This window comes from Urocampus carinirostris, chromosome 19, assembly GCF_059441175.1.
Source record: "Urocampus carinirostris isolate Australia breed hairy pipefish chromosome 19, RoL_Ucar_1.0, whole genome shotgun sequence".
Classification (NCBI taxonomy): Eukaryota; Metazoa; Chordata; class Actinopteri; order Syngnathiformes; family Syngnathidae; genus Urocampus; species Urocampus carinirostris.
In genome coordinates this window covers 15,840,548-15,860,600 of record NC_142367.1, presented here as the reverse complement: position 1 = coordinate 15,860,600, position 20,053 = coordinate 15,840,548, and the positions used below count along the sequence as shown (strand labels likewise).

The window sequence follows — 20,053 nt, the reverse complement described above, 5'->3', positions numbered from 1 at the left end:
GTCATCGGCAGCTGCTACCTGACAATTGGGCTTGACAAAACAAAAAATGTCGGATTTTCTGACAACAGAGACAAACTTTTACAAAGTATGATGAATCGGGAATCTCCCATTCGATTGAACTAAACCACGGATTAATTAATAGACATACATACATAGATAAACACATACACAACGTACAAATGGAAGTCAGACAATATACATTTAAATAATCTGAATGTATATGTGTTTTTTGCTTGTTATTTTTCTGTTTGTACTCATCCCTCCTTTTATTTCCTGCGCCCTTTATCCACACTAGGGTCCCGGGGGTGCTGGAGCCCATTCGAGCTATCTCTTTCTTTCTGAGCCAGCTAGTCACAGGGCAGAAAGAGACAACCTCATTCACATCCAGGGACAATTTTGTGGGAGGAAACTGGAGTGCTCCACGTAGACACAGGGAGAACATGCAAACTCCGCTCGCTGAAAATTAACCCTGCACCGTGGGGGCTGCATGCTAACCACCCAGCCGCCGTGTCACTGTTTCTGTTTTTAATCTTTCTTTCAAATTTATAAATTGAAGAAAAAAACAAAAATAGAAACATTTTAGCAATATTAAAATCTCAAAAATATATTTATTATTTGTATTTTTTTGTTTGGAATAGATATAATAAGGAAACATGGAAATAAAATGATTAAATTTAAATACAATAAAATTATTAGTAATTAAAACAAATACACAATCAATACAAATTCTCCCAATGTCTAAAAAAAGGTAAAAAAAGAAGAAAAATACTAAAAAAACTAAGGAACACATGTATATTTTGGTAATTATTTTTTAATTTGTAGTTTCTGTTTTTAATGTAAAAATATAGATACATTTCCCCCCCAAAATATGGAGAAATGGAGGAAAACCCCTCCAAAATAAGATGCATAAACGTTAAAAAGAATTTAAGCTTAAGGTATTTATTTTCCGTTTGTTTTAAAAAATATATAGATTCACCATTTATAATATATTTCATTTATTATTGTTATTCCCGTTACACATTTACCATATACCGATTCATTTACTTTGAATTTTAAAGGGACAGTGTGTAATATCTAGCGCCTCCTAGTGGTGCAAAGACTGATTCATTAAAAAAAAAAACAGATTTTAATATCAGGCAATAACACCTGAACTATCAAACCAATGTATATTTTATAAATCATAGGTCGAGAATTTTGTATTTTTATATATAATGGAATCCCTTTTTAGGTCGTCTTTCTTGTCCGCCGTGTTGTTGCTTGCTGTGTTTTAGACAATAGTACCATCTAGTTGTCAAATATTACACACTGGCGCTTTAATTAAAAAAAAACCCGGATAATAAAGTAAATAAAATAGTAAAAATAATCAAATATATATACTATATACATATATAAATATGTATAAACATGTAAGTAAAATATTTAAACTGGAATTGCTAAAATAATTGGATTAAATAAAGAAATATAATAAAGATTAAATAATATTAAAATCATTTGAAACTAAAAAATGAACTTGTACATATATTTAGTTTTTCATTTAATTTTGCTGTTGTTTTTCAATGAATACATATATTTTTTTTTCATTTTTTGATTTATTTTATTATTATTTTTTTTTAAATAAATTGTATTCCAATATATGCTTATTTGAAATTTCTGGTAACCCCATCCCTTAAAAAAAGGGGCGATTTTTCTTATGATGAATCCCTTTTCCATCAAATGATGTTCATGTTTTCTTACTAATGATGTCCGGCATCTGTTGCCATGACGCCTTCCCTCTGATCCGGGTCCAGATGACATTCCGCTCCGGTCTGTTTGGATCCGGTCGGCCTCACCATCAATGAGTTTCCTCTCGTTTGCATTTGAGATGGCGGCAACCCCGGGAGCTGAAACAGAAGAAAAACCTTCTTGAAGTCTCTCTCCTTTTATTATTTCGGAGCGGACATCAAAAACCCGGACGAAATCCACAAATCGAAGCCTCTCGGATCGGAAAATTCCAATTTTTTTTCCCCGTTATGCTCTTAATCGATAAGATTTATTAATTATTGGAGTCAGGCATTTAGACCTGCATGCTTATGTTTGGCTCTGGGGCCACATGGGTAACAATCAGGCTGTTAACATAAGAAAAGGAACTATTCTGTATCCCTGCAACATAGGAGAAAATGCAAGGAACTGGTGAGAAGGGATTTAATGAGCCGCGTTTCCTGGTGCTAACTAGGTTAGCATGATGAACTAGTTTGCCGCTTCCCCTTCAGCCTCCATTGCTCTACTTATCTTACCCTGGCAACAAATGATGAATCGGAAAGAGAAAAGAAGGGCAGAGAGGGGCTCACTCTAGCAAAATAATAACCTTTTTTTTTTTTACATCGAAAGGTGTGTTGCATTTATCCCAGAGTGCCGCATCTAATCTCATTGTGAACAATAAACACTACGTTGTAATCAATGACAATAAAGACAATTCTAGCTACTTCTGACTACCAATAAGGTTTCAGTATAATGTTTGGTTGAGTTGGACATTAACCCATTTGGGGGCAAAGGGAAATAACAAAAGGTGCTCCACACATGCAGGGATCAGAATGGAGATTTTCATTTTCAGCTGAAATAGCCAGGGTCCAGGAATAAAGCAGGGCGGAGCGCCACGTCTCGTCCTGTCCGGTATCTTGCTCCAGTCCCCGGTATCGGTCCTGTCTGTCTCGTCCGGTATCTTGCTCCAGTCTCTAGTATCCCATAATGATCCCGTCTGTCTGGTCCCGTCCAGTATCCGTATCGATCCCGTCCAGTATCCGGTATCAATCCCGTCTGTCCAGTCCTGTATCTTGCTGTTGTATCAAGTACGATCCGTCCCGTCCTGTTCGTTATCTGCTCGTGTATCCTGTATCTGGTATCGATCCCGTCTGTCCTGTCCGGTTTCGATCTCTTCTGCCCAGCGATCGAAGAATCGCTGGCGTTTGTGTTCCCGCGCATGACTGCCCCGTTCCCGTAAAATAAAGCTTGTGTGAAAACGTTACGCATCTGGGTCCACCGTCTGTTCAAGTTCTGACATGAGTCACGGGACAAGTTTGAATAGAGCGAGGGAAGATTTGTAGGTTGAGTTGTGTTTTGAGAATCACAATTTACTAAAAACATGCCGTACTTTAGAAATCGCACTTTAATGGAACTTTTTTCTTCTTCTTGCAGTTCCAAGAGAAAACAGGCTTTTTCAAAAGCAGAACAGGAGCTTAAGGCTGCAAGACTTTAAAAATAACTGACTGGACCGAGGACAACAGTAGTGATCTCCGCGTTTTCGATGACCGTTTCATATCTGGTGAAGTATTAAATGTATCTGGTATAGATTTATTTTTAATGATAAATTCCGAGGTAAGTGTAAGTAGGATGAGTGTCGGGAATTACCTTGGGTCCCGATGCTTATTTTTGACCTGGGTTGTCAAACTCATTTTAACTCAGGGGCCACACAATAGAACAAACATCCTCTCGGGGGCCGGACTGGTAGATTAGAGAAAGAAAGAGAAATAAATAAGAGAAAGAGAGGGAGAGAAAAGTAGAGAGGGTAGGACAAGAAGAGAAAGGGAGAAAGAGAGAGAAAGAGAGAGAAACAAAAAGAGAAATAGTGAGGGACGGTGAAGAAAGATAAAAACCAAAGAGAAAGAGAGAGAAAGAGGATAAAAAAGAAGGGGGGAAAGAGTGAAGAGGGGAAAGAGAAGGAAAGAGCAAGAGAAAGAGAGAAAAGAGAAAGAGAAGGAAAAGAGAGAAAGCTAAAGGTCAAAAGAGAGAGAGACAGAGGAACAAAGACATAGAAAAAGAAATGGATAGAGTGAAAGAGAGAGAGCAAAAGAAGGTCAAAAGACACAAAAGAGACAGAGCAACAAAGAAAGAGACAGAGAGTGAGAGAAAAAGGGAGGAAGTGAGAGTGAGAGAGAGAAAGAAACACAAGTACAGTGTTTGTAAAAGGCACCTGGCTTTGGCAACATCAAGTGGATATATTTCAACCTGCAGCTCAATTTTCTCTTGCGCTTCTCCGAGCGTTGTCTCGCGGGCCGGATTCAATCAATTAACGGGCCTAATCCGGCCCACAAACCACCTTTTTGACACCCCCATTATAGACTGTAAATCTATTACTACTGGTGCTAGTTAGAACTTCTATAATAAAAGCAAGACTTAAAACTTTATTATGAATACATATGTTGTATAATTATCACAATAATTATCTCTATTATTGATCACACTTGCATTTAAGCTGGACTTGAACCTTGAACCTCTATACTATGGGGCTATGTGCTAACCACCCATCCACCGTGCGGCCCAGGTAAAATATATGGTATGTTTATGTAAATCAGCTTATATTTTCCCTCTCCACTTTCGATGTCTGACCCTGTTGTTGGGGTCTTTTCTCATCTCCTTATCATACATATGAATCTTCCTCTGCTGTTCTTGAAAAACAGACTTTTTTTCTTAAGTATATGTATAATATATTATATATATGAATACCCAGTATTATTGCAGTTAATGGGGGACTAAAAACCCCCGCGAAAAGTAGAAATCAGCAACGTAGCGTCACATTTTCACGGAAGCCCCCAAGGGTAAAACTTACCTGGAGATAACGTCCTTACCGACTGAGAGTATATGACTCATACAAAATAACAACTTCAGATCTACAAATAAAAACACAAAACACAAAATTGCAGTTGAATTATTGTTTTTATTGTCATCATACTAAAGTACAACAGAATTGGAGGGCTTCTCCTTGAAGAGCAAGAAAGCGATTTGGAGAGCTGCAAGCTAGCATCGGCTAACCTCGAATTGTGCCAGGTCTCTGAGATGATTAAAATGGTCCTGAATGTAGTGCTTTCCCATGAGTTGTAGCTCCAGGTCATCCATTTCATGGGTAACGGATTAGGCGTTGGTGAGATACACGCTAGGCTTAAAAAAGTTGTTAGCCTCGCTGTAGCAGTTGGCCGGACCTGCAGTCTCGCTATTGTCTTCTCTCCCGACGCCTCCCAGATACGATAATAATCAATTTGTGCTCTTCTGACTTTCCTCAGAGTCCGATTTAATTGATGAATTTCTTTTCAATGCAACGAGTCACAAAAAGCTAGCTTTTGCCATGCTTCCCAGTTTGTTTTGGGTGAACACATTGACTTGTGTGCCTGTCCCGCCCAGCAGACACACAAAGGCCTCCCGACCTTGGCTTGTGATGGCATTTGCTGTGTGCCGTCTGCTCAGAACACAATGCATAACACATTGATATCAATGACAATAGAGACATTTCAATTCAAAATCTGCGAAGCAGTGAACTAGCAATAACCGAAAAGCGAAGTAGCAAGGGATCTCTGTAATATGTATGATATATAAAATATGGATAAATAAATAATGATTACGTTTAAAAAAAAGAAAAGTATAGCCTAGCTTTCCGTGGAGTAGAAAAGGACAAAAAAAATATGCAAGCTTTCCGCGTAAAATGCAAGAACGCTAGCTTTCTGCACAGAAAACGACAACTATGCTAGCTTTCCATGCTTAATTCAACAAGCATAGAAGAGAAAACAATGAAAATAAGCTAACTTTCCACGGAAAAACAATAAAAATATGCAAGCTTTCAGCGTAAAATGCAACAATGCTAGCTTTCTGCACAGAAATTGACGACTATGCTAGCTTTCCATGCTTAAAACAACAAGCATAAAAGAGAAAACAACAAAAATAAGCTAACTTATCTTGGAGAAAACAGCAAAAATATGCAAGCTTTCCGCGTAAAATGCAAAAACGCTAGCTTTCTGCACAGAAATCAATGACTATGCTAGCTTTCCATGCTTAAAACAACAAACATCGAATAGAAAACAACAAAAATAAGCTAACTTTCCACGGAGAAAACAGTAAAAATATGCAAGCTTTCCGTGTAAAATGCAACAATGCTAGCTTTCTGCATAGAAATTGACGACTATGCTAGCTTTCCATGCTTAAAACAACAAACATCGAATAGAAAACAACAAAAATAAGCTAACTTTCCACGGAGAAAACAACAAAAATATGCAAGCTTTCCGCATAAAATGCAAGAATGCTAGCTTTCTGCACAGAAATCGACGAATATGCTAGCTTTCCATGCTTAAAACAACAAGCATAGAAGAGAAAACAACAAAAATAAGCTAACTTTCCACGGAGAAAACGGCAAAAATATGCAAGCTTTCCGCGTAAAATGCAAAAACGCTAGCTTTCTGCACAGAAATCGACGACTATGCTAGCTTTCATGCTAAAAACAACAGACATAGCAGAGGAAACAGTAAAAATATGCTAGCAGAAAACGAGAAATAAGCTAGCCATCTGATTTTTTGACGTTTCCATTGTCTCAGTTGTGCTTTGTGCTTTGTAGTCAGATGCAGCCTTGTACCACATCAGCGCCAGTTAGTATATGCTAGCATTAAATTAGCCGATGTAAGCGAATTATGGTCTAAATGGGCCTTTTATACTATATTCTATACTCTTATACCCAATATATACTCTTACTTTTGTGCTTTTACATCTTTATACGTTTATATTTTTATCGTATATCCAATAAGTGTGTGGTTTTACGAATTCAAGTTGTTTTCAGAGGCAAGCTCCCTCAAGGTCAAGAGAATAAGTTCCTAATCACCAAAAAAATGTGCCTCTTATTAAAAAGCTAAAACTTGAAGGCCACTAGCAGTTTCTTAGGCTAATCATGTCTGTTATCAAATAATGGACTACTGTGGTGTCCAAAACTCGTCTTGCTAGCCTATCAGATGAATCATTCTACTCCTGGGAACCGTTAGATAAAAAGAAAGTCTGTGTTCAGCTAACGAATGTACGGGTTTCAGGTATATTGTTATGCTAGCTTGCCCCTGGTGGAAACGTGTACTTTCTTCTGTCCATGTTTATTGTTAGGTTAGAGTGCCATTTAGTGGCCAGTAGTGTATATCACACCATGTAACCAAAGAAATTGTTCAATCAGAATACTCTTACGTGCACGTGGTTTATTCTATCCTCCAATCAGAATCCATGTAATGGTATAAAAAAGGCGTTCACGCTTTCGTTTGTGGGATTTATTTCATGGCAATCTAAGAGTGTGGCCGCCTTCTCTGTTGTGCTTACTTTTCTTAAATAAATAATTTTATTTGTAACTCAAAAAAGAGTCTCTTATTATATCCTGACATCGTTTTGAACTAAGACTAAGAGTAGAATAACTTTTGGTTTCATCTAGTGAGAAAATCCATCTTTTTGTTTTGTCTCCAGCACCGCACTTCTGTTAGTATAAGAATGTGGTAAACCCTTTTTTGGTTGCTGTGATTTTGCTCCAGCCTGTCTGTCACTCAATTGTGCCCAGAATATTCTGTAAATAAAACCTGCTCATCGTCCCAGCCTTTATTGGGACCACCTACCATCTCACTGGCCGGAATCAAACGAACAAGTGGAAGAACAAAAAGCAGATATCCAACATTTAAAAAAGATTTTAAAAAGTAGTCTGTGTTTTTCCTACGTAACTTTTTGCCCACTTTACAAAAACTCATTAATAGTCCTCAGAAAGCTTTGAACTGATGCATTTTTTTCACGCATTGAGGGCTTATTATTATTATTATTATTTTTTATGTCGGATGGCAGAAAAATAGACACATCAAAGAATATGTTCGACCGTGGAAGACGACGAGGTCAATAATGTCGACTATATGGCGGGGTGGAACTTCGGGCATGTTATAGAGAGGCAAATGCTTCGTCTGAATGACCTCAAATGTTTGTTTTACATAGATTGTTTTTTTTTGTTTTAGCATGAATATTGCATGAATACAGCATGAATATTGAAATCTGTATTTATGGAGATCTCGTTTGGATGCAAGAGAAAGAGTCTACAGCAGGGCATCCGTGAGAGCATTTATATACTGTATATATTCTAATTTTTAAATATACAGTGGAACCTCGGTTTTCGAACGCCTCTCAGTTCGAACAAATCGGAGTCCGACCAAAAATTTCGAGAAATTCTTGCTATGCTGTTGGGTCAAAAAATCGGAGTTCGGACGCCGGTAATGCGTGAGTGCGTACGCTAGGGTGCGATGCTGAGCGGCATACGGGTATTTTAGCCCCTTATTATGCCTCCAAAGAAAGTTAGTTCAAGCAGCAAAGTTGCTACAGGTGAAAAAAGAAAAGTAGTGCGTACAACTATTGCATTTAAGAAAGAAATGATAGCAAAATATGAAGGTGTGCACTCGCACCTGATCTTGCTAGAGAATACCCCACCGTCAACCTGTGCCTTCTGCTGACCACCACAAAGGTAAGAAATCCTATTCATAATTCTTTTATCCTTTTTTATTTTTTATTTTTACACGTTTATGTTAGCATAATCTTTCGTACGGAAGATTGCGATAACGCGAACGTACAATTAGCCTGGATTGGCTTTATGTTTACGTTAAACAATCAAGGTAAACATCCAGGGTGTTGGAACGGAGCCCAACTTTCAGGGTGTTGGAACGGAGCCCCCTTTCCAATGAACCGCTCACCACTTGTTGTGGAGACCCGGGTGCTAAATGACTTGTAAACGACCTGATAATAGCAAAATATGAAGGAGGTGTGCACTCGCACCTGATCTTGCTAGGGAATACCCCACCGTCCACCTGCGCCTTCTGCTGACCACCACAAAGCTAAGAAATCCTATTCATAATTCTTTTATCCTTTTTTTTTTTTTTACACGTTCATGTTAGCATAATCTTTCTATGGAAGATTACGATAACGCCAGGTTTAGCTTTATGTTTACATTAAATATTCAAGGTAAACATTCAGGGTGTTGGAACGGATTAAAACGATTTACATTATTTTTAATGGGAAAAATGATTTCGGTGATTGAACAAATCGGTTTTCGAACAGGGTTCTGGAACGGATTATGGTCGAGGTTCCACTGTATGTATGTCCAAAGTCCCGCCAGGGGGCCAGTTATGGCCCCTGATCAAATTTTTTATACTGCCCTGTGTCCTCTGTGATAAAATTAATATTATATGGCCTGCCAGTTAGTATAAAATACATTTGTACTAAAATAAAATTCACCATTTTACCAGATGAAAGCAGTAGCCTTTCGTTCCCTTTGGTTTTCTGTGATAATTCTAGCCCCGCCCCATTTCCGATGGTTAAAAAAAGGAAAGTCGCAGCTTCCAGGTTAAGTGGAAATTGGGAGTATGTCTTCACCGAAACCTGAAACAACTGCGTCTGCCTAATTTTCCAAGAGACTGGCTGTTTCAAAGAATATAATATATAGAGGCACTGCCAGATGAAACATGCTGACTACTAAAAGCTAACTGGACCCTGCGAGTCAAATGATAAGACTACAAAGGCGAGCTATGAGGCCCTGGCACTAATTGCCAAGCACTCACTGCAAACCTTTCAGGGAGGGTGAATTCATCAAAAACTGTTCAAATAAGGTCGGGCGGGATTACCAAAATCTGGCCCGCTTTCTGAAAAGGTTTCCACTCTTATTATTTAGACCTATATTTAAAGTGACAGCGCGTAATAATCAACACTAGAGGTCATAGCATAGAATAGAATAAACTACGGGAGGCCGAAGCATACCACTTGGACAAATTTGCAAGCCTACCCCCATATTTTTCATTTGCAGACTTTTTGTCTTCATATAGCTTGCTAGCTAGCTAAATAAGGCTCAGTTATACTTAACAAGGATTGTTTAGAACAGGGGTGGGCAACTATTTGGATTCGGGGGCTGCACTGGCCTTAGAAATTTATCCAAGGGGCAATCATGGAGATGGATACAAATATTTCATTTACGAATAAATAAACACGCAGACAACTACGTGCTGTATTTCTTTTGGAAAAGATTAGTCTCATCAAATTGGTTTTGATCAGAATCAAAGCAAAGTAATACATTAGGTCCCAGTTTAAAGCCCTTAATTTAATAATTACTTTTGAAGTACGACTGTCATATTCTTTATTTTTTAGAATTTTTTTTGTATTGCAAACTTTAATAACACGGTGAAGCTAGAATGACGGTAGCAAGCCACAACCTGCAGTGTCTAGAGAAGAAAACTGTGGAGAAAAGTAAAAGATACTCGAAGAAAGATCATGTTTATGAGATCATGCGTGTGTTACTGCTCGTTACTATAGTCAATATTGTTTTATTGAAATGAATAACGCATTTTGTCGTCACTCAGGGTCGTTATTTCATACGCACGGGAACTTTACCGCACTTACGTTGCATTCCCATTTTGGTTCCAAAGTTGGGAACAAAGCGCCGTAACTTTTCAGAGGTCTAAAAGAAAAATCTTTTTGGGAAGCTAGCAAACGCTCAGGCTTCCTCGGAGTTAGCTTGTCACCGCCGTCAGCCCCCCTGTGGCCTCATTATCACGCAGACGAGCGCCGCAGCCAAATCGGGAAACGGGCGTCAAAAAATAAATAAATAATTCAAATTCAAATTGCCCCACATACTAGAGGTGGGTGACATGGCGACAAAACATGAAAGGAAGAGTCCTTGTTCAGGTGATGATCAACCAACGTTTCTGCAATTTCTTCCATCAGAAATTAAAACGCATACTTTGTTGCCTTGTGACTGTGACTTCAGTTATTTCATCCTAATGACTAAATATGAGACTATTTTCCTTTCTATAATAATTTATTTTCCGTTAGTGACATGGCATACAGTGAAGAAAATAAGTATTTGAACAACTTGCTACTTTGCTTTTTCTCCCACATAGAAATCATGGAAGGGGTCTGATATTTTCATCGTAGGTGCATGTCCACTGTGAGAGAGATAAACTAAAAAGAAAAATCCAGAAATTACAATGCATGATTTTTTTAACAATTTATTTGTGTGATACAGCTGCAAATATGTACACCTGTGTATCATCTTAAATTCTGACCCTGAAAGACCTGTTAGTCCGCCCATTAGATGTCGACCTGCACTCCATGTATCATCCTGAATCAGATGCACCTGTTTGAGGTCATGAGCTGCATAAAGAAACTTGTCCACCCCATCCAATCAGTAAGACTTCAACTTGTAACATAGCGAAGACCAAAGAGCTGTCCTAAGACACCAGACACAAAATTGTACACATCCACAAGACTGGAAAGGGCTACGGAGCAATTGCCAAGCAGCTTGGTGAAAAAAGGTCCACCGTTGGAGCAATCATTAGAAAATGGAAGAAGCTAAACATGACGGTCAATCTCAATTGAAGTGGCGCCCCATGCAAGATATCACCTCTTGGGGTCTCAATGATTCTACAAAAGGTGAGAAATCAGTCCGGAACTACACGATAGGAGTAGGTCAATGACCTGAAAAAAGCTGGGACTACTGTTTCCAACTTTACTGAGGGTAATACACTAAGAAGTCATGATTTGAAATCATGCACGGCACGAAAGGTTCCCCTGCTTAAACGAGAACATGTCAAGGTTTGTCCTAAGTTTGCATATGACAATTTGGATGATGCAGAGGAGTCATGGGAGAAAGTTTTGTGGTCAGATGAGACCAAAATAGAACTTTTTGGTCGTAATTCCACTATGCGTGTTTGAAAGAAGAATGAAGAGTACAATCCGAGAACACCATCCCTACTGTGAAGCGCGGGGGTGGTAGCATCATACTTTTGGGTGTTTTTCTGCTCACGGGAAAGGACGAGTGCACTGCATTAAAGAGAGATGACTGGGGCCGTGTATTGTGAGATTTTGGGGAACAACCTCCTTCCCTCAGTCAGAGAATTGAAGATAAGTCGTGGATGGGTCTTCCAACACAACAACGACTTAGAGCACACAGCCAGGAAAACCAAGGAGTGGCTCCGTAAGAAGCACATCAAGGTTCTAGCATGGCCCAGTCAGTCTCCAGACCTGAACCCAATCGAAAACCTTTGGAGGGAGCTCAAACTCAGTCTTTCTCCGTGACAGCCCAGAAACCTGACTGTTCTAGGAAAGATCCATGTGGAAGAGTGGGCCAAGATCCCTCCTGCAGTGTGTGCAAACCTGGTGAAAAGCTACAGTGAATGTTTGACCTAAGTAATAGCAAACAAAGGCTACTGTACCGAATAGTAACATTAATTTTCTCAGGTGTTTAAATACTTATTTGCAGCTATATCACACAAATAAATTGTTAAAAAATCATGCATTGTGGATTTTTCTTTTTAGTTTATCTCTCTCACAGTGGACATACAATTACCTAGAAAATGTCAGACCCCTTCATGATTTCTAAGTGGGAGAAATAGCAAAATAGCAGGGTGCTCAAATACTTATTTTCTTCACTGTATAGTTGATTGTTTTTTTATAATTATTTTTTCAATGCATTCTTTATCGTTATTTGAATTCAGTCTTTATCGCAACATAAAAATGAAAAAGTACCTTAAATTCACCCCAAAATCCCTGGTAGAAATGATTAAAAAAATAATTCATTTGAAGTCATTTATCACTTCACAATGTGTATATTTTAAACTAATATGGTATATAGTAAGTAAGTAAGTAAGTAAGTGGATCCCTTAACCAAGAGCGTCATAAGGCGAACACGCGAAAGGTCCCCGGTTCGAGACCAGGTGGAAACATATGTTGGCCTGGAGAGGGATCGGCGCCACCAGGCTGTACTTGACCAAGACACGCCACAGGAAATTGTGCTTAACATTGTATATAAAAAAATTAATTAGATTGTAATAATAATCTAAAAATTACCTTAAATTAGCAGCCTTACTTTCATAAATATATACAAAATGTATATGTTTAAATTCAAGATGTATCAGTCTGTGGTTTGCAATAATCTGTGGTCTCCGCAGCCCTTTGAGACTCTTTGTGATTAAGGCCTATACTAATAAACATGACTTATTACCTTGGAATCATTATTTCAAGATGTATTTTTTTCAGAGAAATATTTAATTATCTCTCTCTCATTGCTTCTCGCTCTCTTTTGTCTCCCTCTTTAGTCTCGCTCTCTCTCTCTTTTGTCTCCCCCATTGCTTCCCTCTCCCCCTCTTTCACTTTCTCTTTTTATCTCTCGTTTCTCTTTCTCTCTCGATCTCTTTCCCCCTCTTTCACTATTTCTCTTATTATCTCTTGTTTCTCACGTTCTCTCTCTCTCTCTTTTTCTTTCTCTCTCTCTCTCTTCCTTTCTTTCCTTGTCCCACATTCTCTTTTTCTCTCCCTCTCTTTCTCATATTTCTTTCTCTCTTTGTTTCTTTCTCCTCAACCTACTAGTCCGGCCCCGAAAAGATTGTTTGTTCTATCCTGTGCCCTCCCCCCACCCCCCGAGTTAAAATTAGTTTGAGACCCCTGGTTTAAAACATTCATCATTAAAACTTATTTGTGCTAATTTAAGACATTATTTCATTTTAGTAAGTAGCGTAGTTTTCTTAGTGGTTTCCGCATACAAATCGGAGATAAAATCTGGCCTAAATAAAACGCGCCTGACCCAAAACAGGCCCGCGGGTTTTAAAGCCCGACTCAACCCAAGCCCAACCAATTAACTTGATTTGCATGACCGAGACCAGCAGAAGTAAATGGAAGGAGACCAAGAGAAAGGACGCGATTGACATGGATGGATGGTGTTATGTGAGTGCACTGCAGGAAAAAGGTCTAAATCTAGTGCAAGCTAGAGCTCTTGTTGGTGATAGGAATGAGTGGAGAGGTATTGTGAAAGGATTGTGAGATGTTTGGACGCATTCTATGATACGGCAGGGGTAAACCAGTGAAAGCTGTCGGGCCCTGTTGTTAAACAGAAGAGTGTGTTGTGTCACCCTGACCCAAGTGACATAGAATAGAATATAATAGAATATACCTTTATTGTCATTGTTACAAATGGGCTAACATATTGTGACAACGAAATTGGGCATGACACTCCAGTTTTACATGGCTTCTTTCTTGTGTCCCGTTTCATCTGGAGGGACGAAAGCATGACCGACTTGGGTGCCGAGGTGCTTAACTTGTTTGGGTGTTTGGGCATTTGGGTTAGCCATGGTCCACACATTTTTGTCTGGGATTTTTGCTACTTTTTCCCTTTTTTTATTTTCTTTGTTTTCTTATGCGTTTGTCTTTCTGTCGGTCACCCCTCTCGAGGGATATGACCAGGGTAGATAGATAGATAGCATGACCGAGCCCAAAGAAAAGCTCAGATTTTATTCATGAGGACTCAGGACGAGAGGTGATTATTGATTATAAATGAAAAGATATTCAAATTAAACACAATTGTATAAAAAGTTACATCTTATATATTTCTCTGCAGAGGTTACAACCTACCCGACAAGTTTCCAATGTAGTTTTAAGAATTGGCGGGAACACTTTAAGGCCATTTGTCATTTTGACAGGTCGAGGATTGGCCCATAAACCACAGCAGCAGTACATCCTCAAGAATCTAGCGTGAGACTTTGAGAGAGAAAGGCAGAGAAACAAAGAACAATGAGGGGTGGATAAGAAAATAGAGGCAGCAAGATAAGTCCCATCTTAATGTAATGATTCACATTTTAAGGTCGGGCTCTGGCTTTTGTCTACATCTAATGTGGATGTTAACAAAATGAGAATAAACATCTTCTCACCCCAACCTCCAATTACCAAAACAAACATGACACCCAAAGAAACATCTGTTTTGTCTCCATCGCTTCCACGGCCAGGAGCGAGAACCCGGGAGCCAAAATTCCCGCGCCTCACCAACGGCCGCCCATCTGTCTCCTTTGGTAGGAACGCACACGCCAGATTCCCGCCAAGTCGCACTGAGTTTACATTACCTTCATTCAGCCTGCCGGCGTTCCCGACCGCCGATGAATATAAATAGTACAAAGGGGGAAGCCAGGGCACAACTGGGACGCCCTATCTCTCTCCTGCTGCCTGAATTTTCCCTTCTGTAAAGTAAGAAACAATAAATGAAAAGAAAAACAAAAAAACACAAGAGCGAGTCAGGTCATTTATTAAATACTGCGTCGTACGACAGTCAATCACTGTACACAACACATCGTAAAGGAAAATAAATTAAAATGTGACCCAGCAATCACATTGTTATAATGAAACCGCAGCGGAAAGAGAGCAAGATGCTAACTAGCCCCCATATAAATATATTACGTTATTTCTTTGTACATGACTGAAAACAACACATAAAAGTGTTTATTTTAGGGTTTTCTAGTTTTTGTGGAAAAAAGTAATAGTTATATCTTGCTCATTTTTTAAAATGTATTTACTTATTTTGTTTTTCTATTTTCACCCCTAATCCTAGGAATGAACCTCCTAACCATATCCCAAACCCTCCTAACCCTAACCCCTTACCCTACTACTTCTACCACAAACACTAACCCTAACCTTTAGGTAACCTTTGTTCCTAATAATAATCCTAAACCCCAAACCTTCCTAACCCTAAACCCTTATCCTAAACCAAAGCTCAATCCCTAACCCCCTTAACCTAGCCCTCCCATTCCTTACAATAACCCTTATCCTGAACCCTAACTCTAACCCTTCTAATCCTTAACCCCTAATCCTTAGTAAAACAAGATTTTTTTTCTAAAAGAACGATAAATATACCTGTCAACCTGCACGTTCTTTGCCGTACAAAGTACGTTTATTATGCATTTTAAGACGTTTACGACATACAAGAAAATCTGTACGGAAAAACGCAAATTTGTCAATGATGGGTACCATCCGGTATACATGTACTATCACGAAACGGCAAATCAATCAAGTCAAACGAGTTCTCCGCAGTAGCCTTTATCTCGGTATCGTTTTTTTCCGTTGCAAACAAAGCGAGCGGTTTGATGTAGTAAAAGGAAGTCCGTCTCTTTTTAGAGAACCGGCTTTTTCGGATCAACTCATTAAAGAGAGACGGCTCTCAAACGGCTACCTTGCTTTGATGCATTATATTACGAATTATTATGTTGTATAAAGAAGTTACAAAAAATAGGAAGTATGAAAGGATAAAAGGCAAAAAAGACAGGTTTGTGGTTATCCCCTTAATCAGTATATTACCAACAATAATTTAATGCAGAAAATGAACTCATATTTTAAATAAGAAAATTCCACTTAATTCTATTTGCATGTATTTTTTTCCTTCTACGGTGAACGTCCAAGCTACTTCATTTTTGAGCTTTTTTTAATAATAGACCTCATTCATGTCGGGCAACAAAAACAACAAAATGTTAATTAACAATATATATGATATAACGAAACACATGTACAATATAACAAGTTAAACTACATAAATAAACACGTTTGAAAAAAAACTATGGTGTAAGATCATTTTGTATTTTGTAAGGGAAAATACGACAGTTTGTAAGGGCATGGAGCCGTGGAGGTTGACAGGTATGGGTAAATGAGAAAAATTTTCTGCTTCGTTATGTCATTATTACACCTCAATAATAATATCATTATAAGGGAGTACCCGGCTTCACATTTGTAAAAAACAAAAAAAAACAAAAAAAAACCTAAGACATTTTTTGGCTAGCTTATCGTGCAGGAGCGTCCAGCAGCAGCCGGCGCAGCTCATCGGGCTGGCTGACAGGAAGCGAACAGGTGAAGTCCTGGCACAGGTAAGCGGTGGCAGTGCCACCCTGCTGCCACATAGAAGACAAAACTGGCAGACGCTGGAGAAGGAAAGCGTCCGTGTCGCCGTCTAAGAGCATCAGCACCTGGCAAACGGGACAGTGATATTGTCACTCTTTCATATCTGCTCCTGAGCAGTGTTCCCTCTAAGCTGCGCGCTTGCGCAATTGCGCACAAGAAAATCTAGCCAGCGCACAAAAATCAGGGCTCAAAATTACGAATTAAGAAGCGACTTAAGTCAAAGTTACAGTGCATACAGGTAAAAATACACGGGTTCCCCTGACGTTGTGTCCTAAATGCGGTATTTTGAAGTCGAGTCGACGTAGAACGAAGTTGAGTACAGTTAGCAGAGTTTATTGTAAACCGGCTTCTTCGGCTCGGCTCACTAAAAGGAACCGGCTCTTTCGGGTCCTAAACGGCTCTTTGGGTTGTTTTTGCTTCTCTAATCCCAACATGACCAAATATATATGTAAAATTATGCAAAAAATGACTTAAAGGAAGGGGGGAATAGAACAAAAAAAGAAAAAAATACCCAAATGAAAAAGTAGTGAAAAGCTGAGAAAAAAAAAAAACAAAAGGAAGAGGAAAAAAAGAAGTAAAATTTTAGAAAAAAGCCAGAAAAATGTAGGAAAAAAGTAAACAGAGAACAAAAAGAAAAAAGTAACAGCTCAGAAAAAAATAAACAAAATGACATTTTTTTAAAGGAATTTTTAAAAAAGTAGGAAAAAAACACAGAAAAAGGAAGAAAAAGTTTGTGTTGCATTCAAATAATTTCCAATTATGTCAAGTGAATCTTGTTGCCAACATTGTACTTCCACTAAAAAATGTGATTAAGTACAGTTCTGTATCTTACAACCGACTAAATAAGCCCCCAAAAATGGTAATATTATGTGACAAAATATATCAGGAAATAAAAAGAAAAGGATATCTTGTGAAAGAATTGTAAGAACAAACGACGTTTGTAGGCCGTACAATAGTAGATGAGTCAATTCATTCAAAAGAGAAAAATCATTTTGCATTGCCGGAAACTCAGCAAAATGTAACTTGATGTCAAGTTTTGGACATGTTTGATAATGACTTAGTAGCCACACTTGGGATTGCTGTTGCTCCCTGTTGCTTCAAGCGTTGCTCACCGACTTTGTGTTAACGCTCAGACCTGTGGAAAATTAGAGGGAACATTGCTCCTGAGTCTTACTCGACCTATTTTTTTCACGAATTGGAGATCAGAACAAAACAAATACGTTTAACGCGATGTGACTGATGCTAGGACACGAGATTTGTTTTTACTTATTTTTGCTACTAAGCCTCGCAATGTCTTAGTGCAAATCAGGACTCCGGAGAGCGCCACATCTAGAGACTTTTAAATGTCATGTTGTTGTAAGGTAACCAACTTTGGGAGCCCTGATTTTCATGCGCAGGATGGAATTTCTTGTGTGCCGAGAATGTCCCCGACAGTGCGCAATTGCAGGAGAAAAAGGATGACTGAACAGCTGCTTTTGAACTTCTCTTTTGTTTTCTCTTTGGATTCCTTACATCTTGAGGTTAATCTTTTGCAAGAAAGAAAGTGGAATAAGGAAAGAGGAAGAAACAAAGAAAGAAAAAGAAAGAAACAAAGAAAATGCAAAGAAAGACACAAAGAAAGAAACAAACAAAGAAGGAAACAAAGAAACTAAGAAGGAAAAAAGAAATAAAAGCAAAAAAAGAGAAAGAAGCAAATAAAGAGAAAGAGACAAAGAAAGAAACAAAGAAGGAAACAAAGAAACAAAGAAGGAAACAAAGAAATAAAAGCAAGAAAGAGAGAAAGAAGCAAATAAAGAGAAAGAAGCAAAATAAGATAAAGAAGCAAAGCCAAAGAAACAAAGAGAAAGAAAGAAGAAACAAACAAACAAACAAACAAAGAAGCAAAGAAAGAAAAAAAAGAGATAATGTAAGAGGAAGAAATAAATGGGAAGAAACGAAGAAAGAAACAAAGGAAGACAAAAAGAAAGACACAAAGAAAGAAACAAAAAAAACAAAAAATACACAAACAAAGAAACAAGAGGAAACAAAGACACAACAAAGATTACAATGAAACAAAGAAATAAAGAAGGAAACAAAGAAACAACAAAGAAACAATAAACAAACAAACAAACAAAGAAACAAAGAAGGAAACAAAGAAACAATACAAAGAAACAATGAAACAAAGACAAAAGAAACAAAGATGCAAAGACAGAGGAAGAAGCAAAGAAAGAGGAAGTAGCAAAGGAAGAGAAAGAAGTATAGAAAGAGAAAGAAAGAAGCAAAGAAAGACAAAGAAAAAAAGAGAAAGAGATAATGTAAGAAAGAGAAAGAAAAGGAGAAAGAGAAAGAAAATCAAAAAAAGTAAGAAAGAGAAAGAAAAATAAATTAAAAAGAGAGAGATAAGACAAAAAAAGAGAGAGCGAAAGAGAGAGAGAGAAAGAGAAAGAGAGAGAGATGATTCCATATTTGGGCTGTTTGTACCATTTCCAGATGTTAGTCTCCATCTTACTTTTAGGGTTTTCCATTCTCTTGTGCCAATGACCCTGCCAATAAGGGAAATAACACCCAAAAATGGTTTCGCGTCCGAACGCTACTGATGCTGTAATACCGCACAGCCATTCGAGTATTACTTATTCTTCATCTATTTCAACACAGTATATATTTTTTATATGTACTGTAATCCCTCCGAGATTCCAAGATCCATTATCTCCATTTGCATATTGCTGCCAGTGGGAACAGGTAGAGTGTATTTTTGTTGGGCCTGGCAGCTCGTTTTTCCCAGTCTTTCGTGTGCTGCGATCCATTATCCCTGACTGCATATTGCTGTGAACAGAGCACAGGGCAGGGCACATTTTTGTCAGGCCCGGTGGCTGTTTTTTTGCTATTACCGTATTGTGGTAATAGCAACGGTTGTGAACACGATCAATTATTCCCCAGGCTATGGTTGCTGAGAGTGGGGGTTAAGAGAGCAATTTTGTGTCTTGTCTGTTTTGCCCACTTAAAATGAACAGAATCTGTGTGGCCGCGGTCCATTATCTCTGGTAGAGTATTGCAAAGAGCAGGGACCATCAGAGTGCATTTTTTTAATCTCGGGCTGCTCAAGCGTGCAATTATAAATGAACTTGACGCCTAAAATGAACTTCACTGTTTTGGATGTGATCCAATATACCCAAGTCAGCTATTGCTGAGAGCAGGGGCCAAGAAAGCTAATGTGTGTCTTGTCCGTTATTTCCACCTCAAATGAACAGCAGCTGTGTGGCCACGATCCATGATCTCTGGTAGACCATTGCAGAGAGCAGGGACCGTCAGAGTGCTTTTTTTTCCGGGCTGCTCAAGCGTGCAATTGTAGGCCTTCTAAAATGAACTGCACTGTTTTGGATGTGATCCATTATACCCCAGTCAGCTATTGCTGCGAGCAGGGGCCAAGAGAGCTAATGTGTGTCTTGTCCGTTATTTCCACCTCAAATGAACAGCAGCTGTGTGGCCACGATCCATGATCTCTGGTAGACTATTGCAGAGAGCAGGGACCGTCAGAGTGCTTTTTTTCCGGGCTGCTCAAGCGTGCAATTGTAGGCCTTATAAA

At 38.6% G+C, this 20,053-nt stretch overlaps 2 protein-coding genes across 2 annotated transcripts in view; both read right to left on the bottom strand.

Annotated features, from left to right (window-relative positions):
* The window catches only part of LOC148347492 (uncharacterized), an 85,414-nt gene extending 69,444 nt beyond the window's left edge, over positions 1–15,970 (bottom strand). The window contains exons 1-2 of the mRNA XM_088324273.1: positions 14,188–15,970; positions 1,735–1,880 (exon numbers count right to left, since the gene is read on the bottom strand). The gene's annotated coding sequence lies outside the window, so the exon portion shown is untranslated. The remainder of the gene's footprint in view (positions 1–1,734; positions 1,881–14,187) is intronic.
* A 7-nt stretch (positions 15,971–15,977) lies between these two features.
* The window catches only part of spata20 (spermatogenesis associated 20), a 40,761-nt gene continuing 36,685 nt past the window's right edge, over positions 15,978–20,053 (bottom strand). The window contains exon 16 of the mRNA XM_088323895.1: positions 15,978–16,556. Within this exon, the coding sequence (XP_088180021.1) occupies positions 16,374–16,556 (183 nt within the window). The 3' untranslated portion in view covers positions 15,978–16,373. The remainder of the gene's footprint in view (positions 16,557–20,053) is intronic.